Source organism: Leucoraja erinacea, chromosome 13 (genome assembly GCF_028641065.1).
Source record: "Leucoraja erinacea ecotype New England chromosome 13, Leri_hhj_1, whole genome shotgun sequence".
Lineage (NCBI taxonomy): Eukaryota > Metazoa > Chordata > Chondrichthyes > Rajiformes > Rajidae > Leucoraja > Leucoraja erinaceus.
This window is the reverse complement of record NC_073389.1, coordinates 48,810,593-48,833,880: the sequence shown is the minus strand read 5'-3', so window position 1 is coordinate 48,833,880 and position 23,288 is coordinate 48,810,593. Positions and strand designations below refer to the sequence as shown.

At 39.5% G+C, this 23,288-nt stretch overlaps 1 protein-coding gene across 1 annotated transcript in view; it reads left to right on the top strand.

Annotated features, from left to right (window-relative positions):
* LOC129702495 (uncharacterized) overlaps window positions 1-22,687 on the top strand; it is a 31,622-nt gene extending 8,935 nt beyond the window's left edge. Inside the window, exons 6-9 of the mRNA XM_055644222.1 lie at window positions 4,329-4,540; window positions 16,236-17,103; window positions 20,429-20,553; window positions 22,427-22,687. Of these exons, the coding sequence (XP_055500197.1) occupies window positions 4,329-4,540; window positions 16,236-17,103; window positions 20,429-20,553; window positions 22,427-22,580 (1,359 nt within the window). The 3' untranslated portion in view covers window positions 22,581-22,687. The remainder of the gene's footprint in view (window positions 1-4,328; window positions 4,541-16,235; window positions 17,104-20,428; window positions 20,554-22,426) is intronic.
* Window positions 22,688-23,288: the final 601 nt, after the last annotated feature.

Genomic DNA, 23,288 nt, shown 5'->3' with positions numbered 1-23,288 from the left:
ATTAGTGTGCGTGCAGGCCTCATACAATATTACAGAAGATTCAGTGGAGGGGTTTGAGGACTTTGGATCCCTAGGGACGACGTCACGGCCTGCCAACCATGCTCTCGTTTTCATGGTTAGGGGCTTGATTGGAAAATGGAAATAATCTTTAGGTTACTTTCTGTCGCGAGACACCACAACGGCTGACAAAGTGGAACCATTACTAAAGGGATGCTTACAAAAGGTGAAGGACACTGGACTACAGCCAAAGGTCGTGGTTTGTGACCAAGGTTCAAGCAATGTTCGACTCTACACCCTCTTGGGTGTGACAGAAGACATCCTTTCTTCATCCACAGGGGAGCCAAGATCTATTGTATGCATGACCCACCACACTTGTTAAAAAACACTAGGTCAAATTTGGAATAGTATATATTTGAAGTCAAGGGAGAGGATGGCAGTAAGAAACGTATTAGATGGGCACATATTTGCAACTTTTATGAACATGATTTGCAGTTGCCCATTAGAAAAGCCCATAAACTGACCAAAGGCCACTTTGTTCTAAACAGCTTCTCTAAAATGAGAGTTAAGAAGGCAGCGCAGGTGCTCAGCCATTTGGTAGCAGCGGGCGTCTACGCGTATTCAACTCTTGGAAAGTTTCCTGGGGGGCTGTACATAGGGGGGAGTTCATTTAAATAATTGATGGACTGTTTGATTCATTTAACAGCAGGTTTTTCAAGGACCCCAAGAAGTTGAGGAAGCCTATTTCAGAAATTCTACGCATATACGTTGGCGATGTTACAAAGCTTACCTTCTGCCACTGGCTGTGTGCTGGAATTTGGCGCCTTTAAGGGGGGGGGGGGGGGGGGGGGGGGGGGGATTAAAATGCGGTTTTCTCCTGCTTATCGGAGGCGGCTTTTCTCGGGCTGCTAAGCTGCTGAAGGACAATCGTTCCGACTTCAGTTCCCGATTTTTTTAATTTATTTAGTCGCGAGTCAATTCAATAATTATATTAAAATAAAAAGCGGCTTCTAACACCCTCAATGCCTACGGACGGATCGCATGAAGGGGACAAAACATAATGTAAGTAGTTTATTTTACATATAAACCTGTTTCTCGGGATGACTTTAATCTAATTTTCATTTGCGTAAATGTGATTTGGGCCCAATACGGCCAGCAGTGTTTTTCCTGCCGATATGGGGTTCAAATTCACTGCAAATGCAACGTTCCGATCGATCGCGTTCCAGAAAAACTCACTCGCAAGATGATTTTAATGCTCTTTTTTTGGACAATCATTGCATGAAAGCATCTAAATCGTCTATATTTTGTGTTATTGTCTACACATAGTCAATATTTTTAGACTAAATATCAGTTTTAGTCCCATGTATTGTGCAAAAAAATAATAATTTAAATTATATTGAGTGAATGTTTCTAGATTAATTTATGGGAATTAAACATTAAATTCCTTCCATCTGGGATATAAATTCATGACAGTGAGATTTAAAAATCATGTTATATTGTGAAATCTTGTGTGAATGGGATTAGTTTGTTATTTGGATACTTAGGCTATTTAAAAAAAAAAAAAATCATTTTCTTAAGAAATGGAATCTACAGGACATTGTTAATAGGAAAGTAGTGGGCAGAAAGGCATGTCTTGTGTGTTTTGAAGAGCAAAAACTTGTATTTTACAATGCCAAAATTGAAAAGTTGAGGAAAAACAAGTTGTACAGAGTTGCTTATTGTTTACAATCTGAGGAGTATGATGATGCTACTGATTATGATATGCCAATGTACCAGCTAGGAACTGATCTTCTCCATAAAGACTTGGTCTATTGCTAGAAATTATAATTTATATACCCATCTGTTACGGATTTACAGCATATAATACAAAAATATTAAAGTTCTGATCTTGAGAATATCACATTTTTGAATTTTCAGGGCAGTCTGGGTGTTTATTACTATTTCCGTCACAACGGTCAATTTTGTAATTAACTACAATTAGGTAATTAACTCATTATATGCTTTAATTTCAGGTCATCCAAGTGAGATGTTTTATATTTGTTTCAGAATGCTTCAATCTAAAATAACTGAAAATTTCATTCAGTTCTCTTGATTTTTAAGAAAGTTATGGGCTTTTGACTGTCCTCAATCACAGCTTTTGTCAATGGAAAAGCAATAGGGAACAAGATGATAATTTCCGAGTATGAAAATGGCCATAACTTTTTTAATACTGAAGATATGAAAGTGAATTAGGTGTCAAATTAAACTTTTTATGCTTTATCTGATGGGATAAATTGTAGACTGGATTTTTAAAATCTCAAAATTTTGTAACATTGCTACATACGTCATACTTCGATTCAAGTTTGCCTGTATTCCAAAGCTTGACAGTGCTTGGATCAAAAAATGTGTTGTTTCTCAAGGGATGGTGGCTTGCAATTTCTTACATTTCACAGCTGTGGCAGCACATGAAGGAAAGCACAGACGTTTGTTTTCTGTTCACATCTGCTTAATCAGGATATTGTTGAGATTTGTTCTGTATTATTCGGCGAAAGGGCGGATTCCGAGACAATCACATCTCGCAGAATCATGAACTGTCCTCAAAATGCCACACATGCAGAGAAGTTTTCCTACGACCTGGTGCACCATCAAATGATCCTGCCCTCGTATTCATCCATCATAAAGCATATGACACATGATGTGTCTTGACTTCGGTTCCTTGATGGTGTCTTCTGAATACTTTCTAGCGTTCTGTGAAGTGTGTGATAAAGTGTTTCGCACTAATTTAACAATGTCAAAATGACCAGGAACAACATTTCCCATCTGCTAAGCTAAGCAATACACAACACACAAGAATACAAGGGCATGAACTTGTGCAGCGAGAGAATGAAGGCTAGAATTGTCTCAATCTTTTTGAGTGTTCACAAACATTATGGACTCAAATTTAAGAATAGAAAACTGAAGGACATGACCGTTAAAAGGAAGTGTAAGAAATTAAAAAAGTGGGACATGAGTAAAGTACACATGTTGTTGCAATACATCCAATATAATATCTCTGGGTCAAGAACTTGACGTAGACATGACAAAAGAATGATTTTAGATATTGTTATAATGCATCATTGACCAGATATTGATTCATTGCACAAATGTAATATTTGATGTCAACTCTTTTTTATGAATAGATTCAGTACCATCAGGATATCAAGTTCATAGCTGAAAGTTCAGAGCTCGTTTAATAATTTCAAAATACATGTATAATTAAACCATTAACATAAACCATAAAGGTTGAATGCCTTTATCATGTGAGAAATGAGACATGTGAGAAATGAGACAAAGAGAGAAATAGAGCGTTGGTTTAAATCAATGTTGCTTCTAATCCAGGAGAAGGAACTTAAAACAGTAAAAAAATAATAAAATCAGAGAGATTAAGTGTGGGGAAAGCATTTAAAAATAAAATAACTAAAATCTGTGAATTAATAGATGAGCTATATTCTGTATTTTTATGGTATCATCTCACATACTGTTCCCCCATAACACTGACTACACTGCGAGAGGCATAACCAAAGATGATAAAGCACCGTACGGCACTTTATAATCTTTGGGCATAACGGCCGCGTTGCAAGGTGGTGGGGTTTGCTTCCTAAAATGGCGACGTTCCGCTCTGTTGCGTACTACACTTCATTGTACGTGATTTTGCATCTTGCGCCTACGGCCCTTTGTCATCTTTGGTAGCATTTGTAGTTCCTTGTTTCTACTCGGTAAAGAGCTTGCATGGTGTGAATGACCAGTTCCTATGCCATACTAAATATGAATGATCTGCACTTTGTGCCTTTCTTTGGTAAACTAGCATCTGCCGATCTTTGTTATTGGTATAGCACGTTCTCAGTTCAGCATTGAATGGTCCTTGTATGTTTAAGTCCTCAAGTTTGTTGTACCTGAACCAATAAACCTGCTGGAGAAAACTAGTAGAATCCTTGACTTGTAAAAGATAGCTTATGGAGAAAACAGTTGTACTGTTTTTTTGGGGGTCAGTTGATCGATTGGTATGTTAATTAACATCGGACTTATTACAATAGTTATCATATCGACCTGTTAACAATCATATGCAAAGGATTGAACACTGCCTTCCAACATTGTGGCATCCTGTTCCACTGGGCCTGTCATTACACTGAGGCTGGATTTGAAGACCTGCCAATTTCAGATGTGGCTAAATTTGAACTATTTTCTCTTTAATGGTAGAATTGATATAAAAGTAATGTCTAATATATGTCAAGGCAGCAGTTATGTTCTGATGTCAAATACTTGGTTGATCGTGTTCTCATAATATATTTGTCTTTCTATTGCACAACTTTTAGGTTCAACTGCCCGGGGAAAAGGATTCTCCCGAAACTGCTAAAGTATCTTCAAATATACCGAAGATCATAATCTGTGTGGTTAGTGGAGAAATGAGTGTGGAATCTGATCTGAAAGGCATTTCATCTCGTACTTCTGTCTCTCCTTTAAGTAGTCTTAAAATTATGGATGTCAAATCACTGTCATCTCCACAAATATCAACTGATGGTGAAAGGTTAGTCACATTTTGAATGCTGTTCATATCATAGGACATTTCATAGCTGTAGAGTAAAACCCAAGTACAGTTTTCAATGGCATTTTTCTGGTCCAGTCACATTTAACTCCACTCATTAATGCGAACAGTCATGCAAAATGGAAACAATATTTTCCCGTCCTTATCAACCAAGATGCCTATCTAAGCATCGCATTAGGTCCTTATCACTCTAAACCTTTCTTATCTATTATCCATATACCATATAAGTGTCTTTTAGATGTTGTACCTGCCTCAACTACTTCCTCCGGCAGCTCGTTCCATGTACATGTCACCCACAGCGTGAAAAAGTTGCCGCTCAGGTTCCTATTAAATCATTCCCCTCTCACCCGCTGCACGGGTGGGTTTAAACTAAATAATGGTTGGGAGATGGAGTCAACAACATGGAAGTGTATGCATGGAGTTAACGGGAAAGAGAGTGCAGGGAAGGTCACGTCAGTCTCCAGAAATAACAGGACAGAAAGTTTAAAAGGAGAAGAGAATAAGGTTGGATAAAATCAGGATGTTTGTGAGAGGAGGGGTGGTCAACACCAAATTGAATGTATTATATTTGAAGGTAGACACAAAAAGCTGGAGTAATTCAGGGGGTCAGGCAGCAACTCTGGAGAGCAGGAATGGATGACGTTTCGGGTCAAGACCCTTCTTCAGACTGGTTATGGATAAGTGAAGTGAAAGATATAGACGGCATTATATTTAAATGCGCGTAGCATAAGGAACATAGTGGATGAGCTGGTAGCACAGTTGGAAATTGGCAGGTATGATGTAAGTAAGTTTTATTTATATAGCACGTTTTAAGTCAACTCGCATTGACACCAAAGTGCTTTACATAAATTAAATAATAAGTTTCCATATAAACCATAGAAAAAGGGACTTCCGGTGGCGCTATGGAGAACTAAGTCCAGCGCCAACCAGCTCCGTACCGAGGAAAACAAAAAACGGGAGAAAAATCGGGACCTACCTGCAGCGATCGCAATCTGAAACGGCAGCCTGCGTGACGTCATCAGGCCTGCGACTTAAGGTATGTCGCTACAACACACCCCCCCCCGTGGAACAACAAAAAAATCGGCTAAAGGAAGACCCCAGATGGAAGAGGAAGGCCCTACAGAAGCCTCGGCCTCAGTTACAACGATGGCCCAGGAAGATCCTCCAAGGAAGATTAAAGGGGGGAAAAAAGGGGAAATGGAAGATCTTAAAATCTTTCTGGCTGCTGAAATGAAGACTTGTCTGGCTGCTGAAATGAAGACTTTTAGTGAGAAATTTCAAAAATCACTAGACACCTTCAAGGTAGATTTTAGAGCAGAAATGCTCGTTACAGTTCAACAAATGTTTGAAAACTGGAAGAGGACGAGGGAGGAAGAGGTCAAAGACCAGATGGAAGTGATGGAAGCCAGACTCGTTTCGGTGGAAACAAAGGCTCAAATAGAGGTGGACCCCATTCGCCAAGAACTCGATCAACACAGAATAGCGATAACCGAGCTTGAGAAATGCGCGATGACGAGTGCAGAAACAGTAAATCAGCTCCTTACTGAAAACCAACGCCTCACAAACATGGTGAGCAAATTAAATGATAAATGTATCGATCTGGAGGGGCGTCAAAGACGAAAGAACCTAAGAATTGTAGGGGTGAAGGAAGGAAGGGAGAAGGAAATGGGTACTCGGGATTTTGTGGCAGACCTACTACATACAGTCCTAAAATTGGATCACAAACCTCTACTCGGCCGAGCCCATAGAGCGCAGCGACGTCGTACTCAAGATGATGTCCATCCAAGACAAATTATTGTAAAAGTCCTACAGGATCATGAATTTGATGAGATAATGAAGAAAAGTGTTCGGAGCGGTCAACTGTTTTTTGAAGGCGAGAGATTTAGCATCTACCGAGATTACTCGACAGAGGTCTTCAAGAAAAGAATGCTGTTCAACGAGACCAAAAGAATATTGAAGAGTGTACCGGATTTGAAATACAGCCTACTCTATCCCCGCAAAGCTAAGAGTCACCTACAATTCCAATGTGTTCTTTTTTACAGAGCACGAAAAAGCACTCGAATACGCCAAGGTAGTTGGTAACGTGCCTACAGACTGAAGAACCCACACCACTCCTTAGGAGCCAAGGACTAAGATGACCATCAGATCTAAAAGGACCTTTAAAATTCGTTCAAGAACTTTATAGACACTTGGAAATCGAAAATGATGGAGGACACTGGACAAAAACTGCGATTTTTCGAGGGTTTTTCCCTCTTTTCTCTCTTTTTTGTTTTAGCTCTTTTTAGGTTACTAATCATTACTATTATATGTAAATTCATATTTAACTATATAGGTAACAACTAATACTTATTAAATATCCTTATTTCCACTAAAATTATTAACATTATTAATTCTTATAAAAGTTAATACGGTATAAGATGGATAACAATGATCAATAACTAATAGTCTTTGATAAATGAAGAAAGGAATTACATAATATAGTATATAGAAAGATATGTAAGAGGTAAATCAACCTATATGATAATTATGATTGACGGGTTTCCTTTTCTTTTTTTCGCTCTATCTTTCAATTTAAAATCATTTTGCTGTCTTGAACCTTTCTGCAGGGTTACGTGTTGACACTAGTATACATGTGGGTATGCATACATATATATATATATATACGTGTACGTAGGTAGGTGTATATATATTGTGTGGGTATAAGTATGACTAGGTAAATAAGTTTGATACTCCCAAAGAAGTTGATTGAATGTTAAATATAATTTCCCTTTTTTTTTTTTTTTTTTTTTTTCTCTCCTCTTCCTCGGGCACGGAGCTGGGAATTTTCTCATTTTACAAAGGCTACGGAAGTCTTTAGAATTCTAGCCACGTTAGTGTGGCTATCACTAACTACACTAATTGTAGATGTAGTTCTTTTTTCTTCACCCTACACTAACCAACCCTATCACTTTTCTTTCTTTAAATACTTCTTTAACTCAAGGTTTGAATGGAAAAACAAGACCAAGGCAAGGAGATATGATCGGAAGAATGATGTATTTGAATTTAAATTCATCTATCTGAGGTTTGGGAGCAGGGTCAGGTTCTATGTGTTGTTCCTTCTACCCGATTATAGACCACCACAAAAGCAATATGCAAGATGCTAACATGACAAGAAGGGGTCAGGGAATAACATTTTGTAGTTGGAATGTCAAGGGAATCAATGAACCAATTAAGAGAAGTAAAGTTTTGGCACACCTAAATCAAATCAAAACAGATATAATATTTCTTCAAGAGACACATCTTAAAAAGGAATCACAACACAGACTTAAAGCTAAGTGGATCGCTGAATCATATCATTCTTCTTTTTCCCACAAGTCAAGAGGAGTAGCAATAGTAATTCGTAAAGGAATTCCTTTTGCGACCTCCTCAATAATAGTGGATATGGATGGCAGATATATTATAGTGGTTGGAGAGTTAAATGGTGAAAAAGTGATCCTTCTAAATGTTTATGGGCCTAACTTCGATAACCCCACTTTTTTTAACAAAACATTTAATAAAATTCCTGAATTTGCACAATACAAATTAATAATTGGAGGAGACTTCAATTGTACATTAGACCCATACTTAGATAGATCATCAAGGCAAAAAAAATCAACATCCAACTCAAGTGTTTTTTTAAATTCATTTATTAATACCACTAATATTAAGGATATCTGGAGAATAGAAAACCCAACCGGACGGGAATATTCATTTTATTCACCAGTACACAAAACATACTCAAGAATAGATTACTTTTTAGTTGATTCTACGTTTATTCCATTTACTTATAATTCAAAATATCATAACATTATAATCTCAGATCACGCACCGGTAACATTCATGATTAAATTAAATGGAATGTCCGAGAAACAAACATATTGGAGACTTAACCCGCAAATCTTGAACGAAAGATCATGCCAGGAATATATTATTAAACAAATTCAAATATTTTTTGAGGTAAATGACAACCCTGACACACCTGCTTCTCTTATGTGGGAGACGTTCAAAGCGTATGTTCGAGGTACATTAATCTCTGCCCAAGCATTTTATAATAAAGAAAACAGGATTAAACAAAAAGCACTGGAAAGTGAAATTAAGCAACTAGATACAGAAAACGCGAGAACGCCATCTACGTTAAAACATAATAAAATTGCTGTACTGAAATATAAATTAAATAAAATGTACTCAGAACAAGTAATAAAACTTTATCAAAAAACCAAACAATTACATTTTGAATTTGGAGACAAACCACAAAAATTATTAGCACGCCAGCTGCGAAAAATGGAAGGGGAAAAAATAATTCATAAAATTAGAACAGAGACAGGAGAATTATTAAAAATGCCCAAGGATATAAATGATAGATTTCTACAATACAATACTATCATAACCTTTATTCAACTAAAACTGTAGCACAATCAGAAGGAATAGCAGATTTTTTAATAAAATGTAATTTAAAAGGTTTAGATTCAAAGGATAGAGAATTATTAGAAAGGGAAATTACGATAAAGGATATTGAGGAGTCTATTGGCTCTCTTAAAAATGGTAAGGCAGTAGGGCCAGATGGTCTAGGTTCAGAATTTTACAAGAAATTTCATGATTTGCTGTGCCCACGCTTGCAAAGACTATATGATTATATCTACACCCAACAGAAACTCCCAGATACCTTAAATGAATCTATAATAACGCTTATTCCTAAAGCTGATAAAGATCCGGAAGATCCGGGATCATACAGAGCAATTGCACTTCTGAATACAGATCAGAAAATACTAACTAAAATACTAGCACGTAGATTAAGTACAGTGATGAATAAATTAATACACCCTGACCAAACAGGCTTTATTCAGAAACGGTATTCATATTATAACCTAAGAAGATTATTTAATATTATATATACCAAGAGAATTATTAATGAAGATTTAGCAATAATCTCACTTGACGCTGAAAAAGCATTTGATCAGGTCGAATGGCCTTATTTATTTTCGGTGATGGAAAAGATGCAGCTAGGGGAGAAATTTTGCACATGGATAAAACTGCTATACACAAATCCTACGGCCAGAATACTTACCAACCAAAGACTGTCATCTAAATTCAGTCTATCTAGAGGGTGTAGACAAGGATGCCCGTTATCTCCATTACTATTTGCACTTGCAATTGAGCCACTTGCAGAAAGAATTAGGGGGCATCCGGAAATATATGGGTATAACAGTAAAGACACAGTGAATAAAATTTCTCTATATGCAGATGACGTATTAATTTACATCACAAAACCAGAAATTAGTATCCCAAACCTATTAAAACTAATAAACCAATTCGGTGCACTTTCAGGATACAGAATAAATTGGAATAAAAGTGAAATTATGCCAATAAGGGAACATAACAAACAGATAATACAACAATTCCCATTTAAAGTAGTAAATGAAAAATTTAAATATCTAGGTATCTATGTAACTAAGATATATACATCATTATTTAAAGCAAATTTCCCCCCATTATTGAATAAATTACATAAGAATATCCAATACTGGAAAACATTACCTATTTCAATGGTTGGTAAAATTAATGCCATAAAAATGATTTTTTTACCGCAAATATTATACCTTTTTCAGACGATTCCGATATACCTGGCAAAAAACTTCTTTAAAAAATTGGACTCTATTGTTAATGATTTTATCTGGGATTATAAGAATCATAGGATAAGCAAAAGACACCTGTGTAAATCAAAAAATAATGGAGGCTTGGTTTTACCTAACTTTTTGTTTTATTACTGGGCAGTTAATATTAAAAATATGAACTTCTGGTTGGGAGAAATAGACCAGCAACCAGACTGGTTAAAACTGGAAAGGGAAGATTGTATGCCTTATGATATTGGTGCGATATTATTTGCTACGTCTAAATTAAACAAGAAAATTTATAAGGAAAACCCTATAATATTTAGTGCTATAAAAATTTGGAAACAATTAAAAAAGACATTAAAATTAGATAACTTATCTCTTTTTCTTCCAATTGTGAATAACTCATTGTTTAAGCCTTCATGTTTAGACGGGGGTTTTACACAATGGAAGAATAATGGAATTAAAAATATAGGACACCTTTACAAAGAAGGCTCTTTTTTGACATTTCAGGAGTTGCAACAGATTTATGGACTTCGAGGAAATGATTATTTCAGATATCTTCAACTCAGAGATTATGTTAAATCGAATTCTAAAAATTTTCGAAATAGAAACCCAGAGATTCTAGATGAATGTTGGAATAAGCATCCTAATACAGAAAAATTAATATCTTATATATATAATATCTTATTAGATAGTGACATTCCTTTGACGGACTTACACAGACAAGCATGGGAAAAAGAATTAAACCAGGTAATAACGAAAGACACTTGGGAAGAAAGTCTACAACACATACATCAATGTTCACTAAACGCGAGACATTCTCTAATACAATTTAAAGTAATACATAGGTTACACTACGCCAAAACAAAATTACATAAAATTTTTCAACATATCTCACCTATATGTGATAAATGTCAACATTTAGAAGCTACGTTATCGCACATGTTTACAAACTGTACAAAAATTAAAAAATTTTGGGTAAATATTTTTAGTATAATATCCAAAGTAATCAACACACAACTGGAACCCAACTCAAAATTAATAATATTCGGAATATTAGAATCAAATCAAACACTTAGAATAACACAAAGAAACTTTATCGATTACAGTTTAATAACAGGAAAAAAATTAATCCTAAAATTTTGGAAAGGCCCTACGGCCCCCACAATCAAAATGTGGATTATAGAAATGACGGAGACCTTAAACATGGAAAGAATCAGATTTTCCCTGTTGGATAAACAGGAATTATTCGTTGGAACATGGTCTCCTTTTATTGATTATTTAAAGGGTCAGAACAGTTCAGCACAGGAACCTGACTAGCACCCGGACTAAAGATTGGATGAAATGCTATACTTCGAAATGTACGAACATATCTCGAATGATGTTTTTAAACTTTAACAAATTTTTCCATTCTTCTTCAACTACCTCTTTCACTCCTTTTCCTTTTTTTATTTTTTATTTTAGTTTTCTTTTTCCTTCTCCCCTCTCTCTATTTCACCTATCCCTTTAGCCCTATCTAGTTATAAAAAAAAAATGAAGAAAAATGCAAAAAGTATTGGAGACAATGTAATAATAACTGACAATATCATCAATTTAAAAATGATGTAATAATGATGTAATAGATGTAATAGATCATGTACCTATCTCCAATAATAAAAAATTAAATACAAAAAAAAAAAAAAAAAAGAAAAAGGTTTAAAAAAATGAATAAAATGGACACAACACATTATAGAGTTCAACACAAACGTCCCCCCCACAGCAGAATCAAAAATTTCCACTGTGGGGAAAGGCACCAGAAAGTTAAGTCCTCTTCCTCTGTGAAACACCCGAGGTTGGGGCCCATTTGTGGCCTTGCAGCCAGTCCGATGATTTTCAGGGCCCTCTTGCCGTGAAGATGGAACTTCGGCGTCGGGTGAAACATTCCTCAGCGGCTTGGAAAGTCTGGATCGGCTGCCTCCCTGGAGACCGGGGCACTCGTAGTCCTCAGGCCGCGCCGGTTGGAGCTCCGACCCTGGTGAACTCGATCCCTGGCTCTGCGGCGCTCCAAACCCAACGCCACCCACGGCCGGAAGCCCGCAGCCCCAGCTCCGCGATGTTGGGAGTCGGCGGCCACAGCGCTCCGGAGCTTACCTCACGGTGACCCGGTAGGCATCGCCTGCTCCGTGTTGGTATCCCAGCGCTGCGCCACCGCCGCCGAAGCTGTAGTCCCAGCCGGTCCCGACAGGAAACGCCGCTCCATTTTCGATGGTAGGCCACGAGGATGGGGCGAAGAAGCAGCTTGGAGGGATGCTGCCTCTCCGACCAGGTAGGTTACTAAGAAATAAAGTTTCCCCCTTCCCCACCCCCACCCCCCACATAGAAGACCTCCACTAACATTTTTTAACAGGACTTAAAATCAAATAAAATAAAAAAGATATAGGCATTACGGAGACGTGGCTGCAAGAGGATCGGAGCTGGGAGCTGAATATTCAGCATTATACGTCCAATCGGAAAGACAGAAATGTGTGCAGAGGGGGTGAGGTAGCTCTGTTGGTTAGGAATGAAATTCAGTCTGCGAGGGGTGACTTAGGATCAGAAGATGTTGAATCATTGTGGATGGAGCCTAATGGAAGTTATTTACAGGCCCCCAAACAATAGCCAGGACATACGATACAACTTGGATAAAAATTAAAGCGAACCAGTATAAAAATTAAAGCGAAGAAGTACAACGTAGCAAAGATGAGCGGGATGCAAGAGGATTGGGTAATGTTTAAAGAACAACAGAAGATAACCAAAAAGACAATACGGGGAGAAAAGATGAGGTACGAAGGTAAGCTAGCCAAGAATATAAAGCAGGATAGTAAAAGCTTCTTTAGAAACATAGAAACTAGGGGCAGGAGTAGGCCATTCGGCCCTTCGAGCCTGCACCGCCATTCAATATGATCATGGCTGATCATCCAACTCAGTATCCTGTACCTGCCTTCTCTCCATACCCCCTGATCCCTTTAGCCACAAGGGCCACATCTAACTCCCTCTTAAATATAGCCAATGAACTGGCCTCAACTACCCTCTGTGGCAGAGAATTCCAGATATTCACCACTCTGTGTGAAGAGGAAAAAGTTAGTTCAGACCAAAGTTATAACCATATAACAATTACAGCACGGAAACAGGCCATCTCGGCTGAGGAATTGAATAACTTTTTTGCATCAGTCGTCACAGTGGAAGACACCAGCGATGTGCCTGAAATTCAAGAGAGTCCGGGGTTGGACGTTAGTGGAGTGGCTATTACCAGGGAGAAGGTGCTTGGGAAGTTGAAAGGGCTGAAGGTGGATAAGTCACCTGGGCCTGATGGACTGTACCCTAGGGTTCTGAAAGAGGTGGAGGCATTGACAGTAATATTTCAAGAATTAATAGAGACAGAAGGGGAAAATTGCCAATAATACCCCGGTGCACAACAAGGGAGCAAAGCAGAATAGTGGGAACTATAAGCCAGTTAGTCTGACCGGTAGTTGGTAAGATTTTAAAGTCCATTAAAAAGTATGAGGTTACGGAGTACTTAGAAGTTCACGATAAAATAGGCCGAAGTCAGCATGGCTTTGTGAAGGGGAGGCTTGCTTGACAAATTTGCTGGAATTCTTTGCAGAGGTAAATCGCAGGACAGACAAAGGAGAGTCAGTAGATGTTATTTTCCTAGATTCTCAGAAAGCCTTTGGTTAGATGCCACATGGGAGGCTGCTAAGAAAGATGAGAGCCCACGGTTTCAAAGGGCAGATACTAGCATGGAAAGCAGGTTGGCTGAATGGCAGAAGACAAAGAGTGGCAATAAAGGGGGCTTTTTCTGGTTGGCTGCCAGTGACTAGCAGAGTTCCACAGGGGTCAGTGCTGAGGCTGCTACTCTTCACGTTATTTATATTAATGATTTGGACGAAGGGATTGAAGGCTTTGCGGCCAATTTTGAGGATGATATAAAAATAGGTGGAAGGGCAGGTAGTGTAGAGAGAGCAGGGACTCTGCAGAAGGACTTGGACAAGAGTGGGCAGAGAAGTGGCAGATGTAATATAGTGCAGCAAGGTGTGGAGTCATGCATTTTGGTAGTAGGAATAAATGCGTAGACTATTTTCTAAATGGGGAAAGAACCAGAAATCAGAGGTGCAAAGGGACTTGCAAGTGCTGGAATCTGCAAGTCGAATCGGTAGTAAAGAAAGCAAACTCAATGCTAGCCCTTTAAGAGGGCTTGTATACAAAAATAGGGATATAATACTGAGGCTCTATAAGGTGCTGGTGAGGCTGCATTTGGAATATTGAGCAATTTTGGGCACTATATCTGAGGAAGGAGTGTCCAGAGGAGGTTTACAGGAATGATCCCAGGAATGAGTAGATTAACCCATGATGAGCATTTGTCGCACTGGCCTGTACTCGCTGGAGTTTAGAAGAATGAGGGGGGACTTCATTGACACATACAGAATAGCGAAAGTGGATGTGGAGAGGATGTTTCCACTAGTGGGAAAGTGTAGGACTTGAGGTCATAGGCTTAGAATTAAAGGACGTTCTTTTAGGAAGGAGATGATGAGAAATGTCTTTAGTCAGAAGGTGGTGAATCTGTGGAATTCTTTGTTACAGAAGGTTGTGGATGCTGTCAGTGGATATTTTTATGATAGAGATAGATTTTTGATTAGTGCAGGTGTCTGATGTTATGGCGAGAAGGCAGAAGAATGGGGTTCGGAGGGAGAGATAGATCAGCCATGATTGAATGGCGGAGTAGACTTGATGGGCCAAATGGTCTAATTCTACTCCTATCACTTATGACTTTTAGCCAATGCCCTCTAGTTCTTAATTCCCCAACCCTGGGAAAATGGGAAATCAAGAACCTCACTCTATTTGTGTAAGAAAGAACTGCAGATGCTGGATTAAATTGAAGGTAGACACAAAATGCTGGTGTAACTCAGCGGGATAGGCAGCATCTCTGGAGAGAAGGAATGGGTGATGTTTCAGGCCGAGACCCCTCTTCAGACTGATGTCAGGGGAGTGGGCGGGACAAAGAAAGAACGTAGTCGGAGTTCGAGAAGTCAATGTTCATACTGCTGGTGTGTAAACTACCCAAGCGAAATATGAGGTGCTGTTCTCCCACCAGTCTTACTGTTGTCTTTCTGCTGACTGGTTAGCACGGAACAATTAATTACAATTAAAACACAAAGTACTTGTGTTGCAACACCAGGATAAGCGCTCAACCAACAAAACCAAGCCCAAAGTAAAGTCTAAACTGATTATACAAAGTTATGCTAACTGTAGCAAACTGTACCTCGGTACATGTGACAATAAACTAAACTAAAAGTTTCTCATAGCCTTTTTTGTCTTCTCTTCTCTGGCTTTTGTCCACCCATCTGCCAGTTAAATTGCCCCTCACCTCTGTTCACATCACTTGCCAGCCTTTATCCCGTCCGCACCTCTCTTCCCACTTTCTGCGCCCACTACTACAATCAGTCAGAAGAAGGGTTCTGACGTGAAACAGTGCCTATCCATGTTCTCCAGAGATGTTGCCTGATCTTTACTCCGGAATTGTGTGTCCTTAGATTTGGAATTTTGCTTGACAGGAAATCAATTGCACTTGCTGTATTGATCAGTGAATAAAAAACTACAGTCATGAGAGCTCCCAACTGCTGTCCCTCATCTGTATATAATGTTTATCTTCCAGTAGTGCAATTCAATAAACTTTACCTGACAGTGATCAATTTGCATATTTGATGATAGGCTGAGAACATTATTGAATTTGATTGAGGGCTCTGTATTAATACCAGTTATTCAGGAGAAATATGAAAAATAATGATGAAACTGCATGTAAGCACTTCAAGCAAAGAGAAAGGTTGGAATATTCTACAAGTTGAGGATATGGTACAAACTAAGATTATATATTTTACACATTTCAAAATGAGTGTTTAAGGATTTTAAAATGAATTAAATGGAAACTTACTTGGTTTAGAGGCTTAATTGTTTACATCTGACAATTGTCTTCCACATTTCCGTATTAAGTGAGTAGCATAGTCCTGCAATTATTGTTGTTTTTTTTCTAGTACTATACCAAAGCTTAACTATGATGATGTAACTCCCAATCCAAAAAAACAAAATCTAAATGGAAGTTCACATGGCGTGTCTAAGAATGGTTATGCAGCCAGAGACCTTAATTTTGACGATGACATAATCCTTCTTGAAGAGAAAAGTACACCAAAGCCTGAAGAAAATTGTGACTTATCAAACGTTAAAAAAGAGGACAGAGGGAGTGTGGACATGTCATGCTTTGCCATTAACAACTGCAATGGTAATGATTTGCCCAGGAGTCGTGAAGCAATATCTTCAGCTACGCAAACAATGAACTTGAAAACTTCTGTCAAGGAAGAGGGAACTACATCTCCAGATCAGAGCTTCTCTGATGGTGCTACTGAAGAGAGAGTACAAATTCACCCGCCCCATAATGTCTCGCTTCCGTGCTCGTCTGAAAGTGTAGATGAAAGTAGCGAAAAGATAAAAATCCTGCAAAGTTTGTTGAAATCCATGACCGAACAGAGGGACAGCTTGAAGGCAAAAAATGAATTGTTAGAAAAGGAACTGGAAACCTCAAAAAAGCTTCTTGAAATATCTGGCAATCACGTTAAAAAGGAGCTCTGCCACCAGTGGACCCAGTATGAGTTCATCATGGGGGATGAGACCGAGCGCGTGAAAGATTTCAACAACTTGAGCAATTTCCAAAAGACAGTCCAATACGAACTTGCACTGAAGGAAGTGGAATTGTTAAAGCAACAGAGCCAGGCATTGGTGAATCCCAAGCACGAATGTGTTGCTTGTAGAATAGAAAGAGAGGAAGACAAACGAGCCCAGCAGCTTGAGGGCATGTCGCGACAGTTAGACACATGCAAATCTGAGCGGGATCAATTAAAGGATAAAGTAAGTGTTTGAACTAAAAAGGATAATATTATTTTGTTTTACTGCTAATAGAAAACTTATGTTGAAAGTATTATGTAACTCAAAGTCCAGAATTGAATATTTTACTGAGGCATATTAGTCTATTTTACCACTTGCTAATTTTGTGATGTGTAAAGCGTTTTACATATGGACTGTCTGCACTAAGGTAAAGTATATTTAAGTATGAATGAATGAACGAATGAATACGTTTATTGTCATTGCACAATACTGTGTAACGAAATTCCATTACATCTCCTCCGGTTAAAAAAAAATACAAACACGACAACCATTGACACATATGTACACTTATTAGTAAAATAATAAATAAGTATTTAAAAAGAATTAAAAAGAATTTGGCGGCATTCCTTGGAATTACATTTTGCTTCCCCAGAGTTCTCTGTTGGAATTAAGCTCTTTTATCGCACATGGGTAGAAACTATTTTTTAGTCTACCGGTGCGAGCCTTCAGAGACCTGAATCGCCTCCCAGAGGGTAGCAGAGTGAAAAGGTGGTTGGCAGGGTGGGATGTGTCCTGCTTGATATTTGTGGCCCGGCGCAAGCATCGGGCCCTATATATATCATCCAAGGAGGGCAGTTGAACGTTTGTAATGCTCTGTGCAGTTTTTATAATTCCCTGCAGCGCCCTCCTCTCAGCCACAGTACAGCTAGCAAACCACACCAGGATTCCATAGGAGAGGATACTTTCCACGGCGCATCGGTAGAAGGACAGCAGCAGCGGCTGTGAGACGTTTGCTCTCCGCAGAGACTTCGGGACTCGGCACACAACCTTGTGGCGCTCCTGTGCTGAGCGTCAGGACTGGGGAGTAATTGGGCCCCATCCTGACAGTCTGTGGGCGGTCTGTTAAAAAGTCCTTAATCCATCCGCATGTGTTTGCATTAACACCCAGATCAGACAGTTTGTCCACCATTCTGCTAGGGATGATGGTATTAAATGCAGAACTAAAATCTACAAATAACATCCTCGCATATTAAATAAAATCTACAAATAACATCCTCGCATATGAGCCAGGACGCTCCAGATGTGTCAGTGCAGAATGTAGAGCTATGTTGATGGCATCCTCCGTTGACCTATTAGCTCTATATGCAAACTGATGCTGATCCAGGGTGGATGGGAGTGAGGACTTAATGTGGGCCAGGACCAGCCGTTCAAAACACTTCATCACCGTTGAAGTGAGAGCAACAGGTCTATAGTCATTCAAGCTGGTAATGGATGTTTATTTGGGTACAGGGATGATGGTAGCAGTCTTAAAGCATTTAGGGACAGTGCACGTTGACAGAGAGAGGTTAAAGATGTTGCTAAAAACCTCCGCTAACTGGTCTGCACAGTCCCGCAATACTCTCCCTGGGATGCCATCTGGGCCAGCAGCCTTCCTGGGGTTGACCCTGCGGAGTGTTCTTCTGACGTCCTCCGTACTCGCAGTGAGTGCCAGGTCGTCAGTGCTGGGTGTGGTTGCAGGTGCAGGCTCTGCCTCATTCAGCTCAAAATGGGCGAAAAAGTGGTTCTCAGCTAGCGAGTTGTTACTGCTGCTGATGATCGCCCCCCCCTTGCCCTTGTAGTTTGTGAGTTGCTGAATGCCCTGCCAGACACGCCGAGGGTCCCTCTCGTTAAAATACCCCTCTAACCTTCTTCCATAGGCTGTCTTTGCCTCTTTAATGGCTCTCTTTAGTTTAGATCTGGCAGTGCTGTACAATTCATCACTGCCAGATCTAAAGGCTGAGTTGCGTTCCCTCAGCAGTTTCCTGACATCCCTGGTCATCCATGTTTTGTTGTTTGGATAGCACCTGACCTCCCTGTCGACAGTGACGTTGTTGATACAGTTCTGTATATAGAACATGACTGTGGATGTGTATTCTTGTACGTCCTGATTTGCAAACAGGTCCCACTCGGTGTGCTCAAAACAGTCCTGAAGTTGGGCGGCTGCGCCCTCGGGCCAAGTCTTTATGTTTCTCACACTGGACTTGGTTCTCATAATGTGAGGTCTGTATGCCTGGGTGAGAAAGAGTGATAGATGGTCAGACTGGCCGAGGTGAGGGAGAGAGGAGGCTTTGTATCCATCCCTAATGTTGCTGTACACGTATAATTGAAAATGTAAAAGGTACATTTAAAAGGTTTTTGTTTTGTTATTGGATATACTGTGTATTTACACTAACATCTCAGTCAAACCTCAATTCAATGTTTAAAAATCTGTTAACCTTCAGTTTGTTTACACTTCCTTCTCGAGGATGTTCTGAAGTCGGTTTGTGATATCTTGAACCCTGGCACCAGGGAGGCAACAGACCATCCTCGTGTCTCGCCTGTCGCCATAGAATCTCCAGTCCGCACCTCGGACAATGGAGTCACCCACCACTATAGCTCTGCCTGACGTCGGTCTCGCCAGTCGAATCTCATTGCTAGGATTGGAGCCACCGACCTGTCCCCGCTTGGACTGGAAGTGTCATCTGCCCCGACAGCTCCCAAAAAGGTGTACCCGTTTTCATTTGGCACAGCCACTGGGGTGTCCTGCACTCCACGGTTACTCCCCTTTCTCCCAGTCAGCCACCTTCGCTTTTCCTGTATCTTTGGCATGACAATCTCACTGTAGGTCCGGTCCACAAACTCTTGTTTTCCCAGTTGGCCCAGAGGTCATCCAGCTGCTTCTCCAGTTCCCTAAAGACTTGCACTTTACTCACAAGGTACTTTCCTCGGCAAGGCCGCTCCCCTAGAGCAAACCTTGCTTATATTGGCTGATTGATTGCCTAATTCACCAATTTACCAATTTGCGAATTAAATTCCTCAGCCAATCCCCGCACTCCCCGCTGCCGATTAGGTCTTGCCGCACTTTTTAAACGGTCTTTCCCTGTCACTCACCATCTTACTCAAGGATTTTCAAGCCAATACTCCATTCTCCCTGCTTCTGCTTGCTGTTTCTCCGAGCTCCACGTAAGGACTGGATCTTGGCGCTCTTTTTAAACTGTCTTTCCCTGTCACTCACCTTCTTTCTCACGGACTTTATCTGGGGATTTATCTACTGTAGGCCTTTACAGCACTTGCTATAATCTTATTTTAGCTGTGATGGTGCCACAGTCATCTCTGGCTGTATGGTCCTGCCCTAGGTTGGAAAATTGGCTGTGCTGACAGTTCTGCTTTTCCAATCACTATTCTGGTTAAAAGAAAAAGTTTCAGAAATGTTTGCGATTTCTCTTAAAGTTTCAAAGTATGGTCAGTATATAATGGCCACAAAAATATAGTGTGACATTTGGAAATAACCTTTACAAAGGTGAGATTACCTTCTGTTTTTTTTACAAAGGTTGACCAACTGCAAAAAGAAAATAATGCATTTCAGTTGAACTGTGCAAATCTTTCGAATGAAGTGGAATGTTTAAAGCAGGAAGTCACTGAAGCAAGGCCGAGCAAGTCTTCAGCAAATACTAGGTAAACATTTGAATACAGTGACCAATTTTTGTGTTTGAGGGTCAAACACAGAAGGAAGTTAAAAATACTTTCAAATTCATGTGTCGAGTGGTTTAGTTTAGTTTTTGTTTGGAGATACAGCATGGAAACGCCCTACAGCCCATCGAGTCCTTGCTGAGCAGTGATTATTCAATTTTTATTGTACACACTAGGGAGGATTTACAGAAGCCAATTAATCGACAAACCTGCATTTATTTTGGAATGTGGGAGGAAACCGGAGAAAACCCACGCGGTCACGGGGAGAACGTACAAATAGCACCCATAGTCAGGATCAAACTCGGGTCTCTGACGCTGTAAGGCAGCATCTCAACCGCTGTGCCATCGTGCCACTTATAGTGGCTGATTGTCGATGTTGGGATGTGGATGGCATGTTTATTAAAATAGGATGGATTGTGAATCAACAGATTCAAAGGTGGGGCTGATGTATAGCAAGAGTTAGTAGTAATTAGCAAGGTCAGGCAAAGAGAATGTGCAAGAATTCTGAATTAACTGGTGAGAGCAGGTTCAAGGCAAAGCACATTTACAAATTAATTTTGGGTAAATTAGCACAATTTGTTAAATAATCATAGCTTGAAGTTGTGCAACTGTGGAAGTGGTGGAGGCAGGTTCATTGGTATCATTTAAAAAATAAATTGGATAGGCATATGGATGAGAAAGGAATGGAGGGTTATGGTATGAGTGCAGGCAGGTGGGACTAAGGGAAAAAAGTTGTTCGGCACGGACTTGTAGGGCCGAGATGGCCTGTTTCCGTGCTGTAATTGTTATATGGTTGTATGGTTAACTGTTAGAGCTGCTAACGCTGAGTTCAAACATTTGGTGCTGTCTTTGTGGAGTTTTTAAAGGTGATTTGTCGGTTTCCTCCACGTGTTCTGGTTTCTTCCAATGATGTGCAAATTGGTAGATTCACTGGTCACTGTAGGATTGATTTATTAATAAGAATAGACAAATGAATAAATGCTTCAAGTTTGACTAGTTGGACGTCAGCTCTGAGTTACATTGTGTTCCTCAGTTGAATGTTTTTTTATCCATTTGCATGTTCTTTCTCTACAATCTAAATTACATGTAAACTATGAATATTTCTAACATAGGCCATTATAATTACCATGGTATTTGCTACTCAAAAGTTTTTCTTTGGATTGATACCATTGAAAATATGCCATGGTAGCGCAGCGGTAGAGACCTTTGTGCGACCTTGACTATGGGTGCTGTCTGTATGGAGGTTGAACGTTCTCCCCATGACTGCGTGGGTTTTCTCCGAAATCTTCCTCCCACATTCCAAAGACATACAGGTTTGTATGTTAATTGGCTTGGTAAAATTGTAAAAAATTATCCCTAGTATTTGTAGGATAGTGTTAAGGTGCGGCGATCGTTGGTCGGCAAGGACTCGGTGGGCCGAAGGGCCTGTTTCAGCGCTGTATCTCTAAACATAGAAAATAGGTACAAGAGTTGGCTATTGGGCCCTTCGGCCCTTCGAGCCAGCACCGCCATTCAATATGATCATGGCTGATCATCCAAAATCAATACCCCGTTTCACGCTTTTCCCCCCGTATCCCTTGATTCCCTTAGCCCTAAGTGCTAAATCTAACTCTCTCTTGAAAAAATGAACTTAAATTATATTAATGCAGATTTTACTGCTATATAACACTGGAATAATTAAATATTTGATCTGAAAAACAAAAGATTTTTACAGTTGCACCTTGCAATAGATTTAATTGGAGCATTCCTTCAGTGGTAGCTTCTCCAAAACCATGCAAGGACGATTCTCTCTACTGTTATTGCACCACACGGAATGATGTTACAATTAATATAGGAACATGTTTTGTCCTGTTTACAGTGCGGAACTCAAGTCTCTACGGATTGGTGTTGCACAGCTTCTGCAAAGTATTATACCTGAACTGGACTTGGAACAAATCAATTACGAATCAAATGTTATTGATGACATTTTGGACCAGGTTATCTCTACATCTTGCAATCAAGATGCAATGTGAAGAAAGTAGATGGATTATATAACAAAGCCAATAGACTTGATAAACCAGAGCTTAAAGTTAAGCAGACAATACACTTCTGTATTAAAATGATTTCTCTTCTGATTTTACATTAGATCTAAAATGTTCATTTCTTCACATTCGCGTCTGGTATACAGTTGATGCCCCAGGAAGTCTATTGGAGCAGTTTGAAGCATGGAAATGGAAATGATTCATTTGCAGCAAACAGTTCAAACTGGTATTTAGAATATTCTTGGAGGAAAAAAACTGCAGGGGCTGGAAATCTGAAGGCAGAAAAGCAGTTAATATTTCAGGTTAATGATAAGTCATTGGTCTGAAACAGTAACTGTGCTGCCAGATTCGCTGAGTATTCCCAGTATTTCCTGTTGTTTTTTCCTCACAATCTCATAGAACTTTTACTGTAAATGGGTATGGCATAATATATTTTTTTATATATATATATATATCACACACACATTTATTTATATATACACACACTCACATATATACTAGGACAACTGCAGACCTGTTGGGTCTGCTCACCCATCCCGTTCCCTACCCGTAGCCCCCACGGGATGTGTGGTCCTCCAACTCAAGCTGTTCCCGAACGTAAGATTCCAGCACTCCCCTTGACTTCCTCAGCAGAGAGACTGAGAGAGAAGGAGGAGAGGATGGAGAATCAATTTTAGACATTTTTCATCTTTTTCTGCA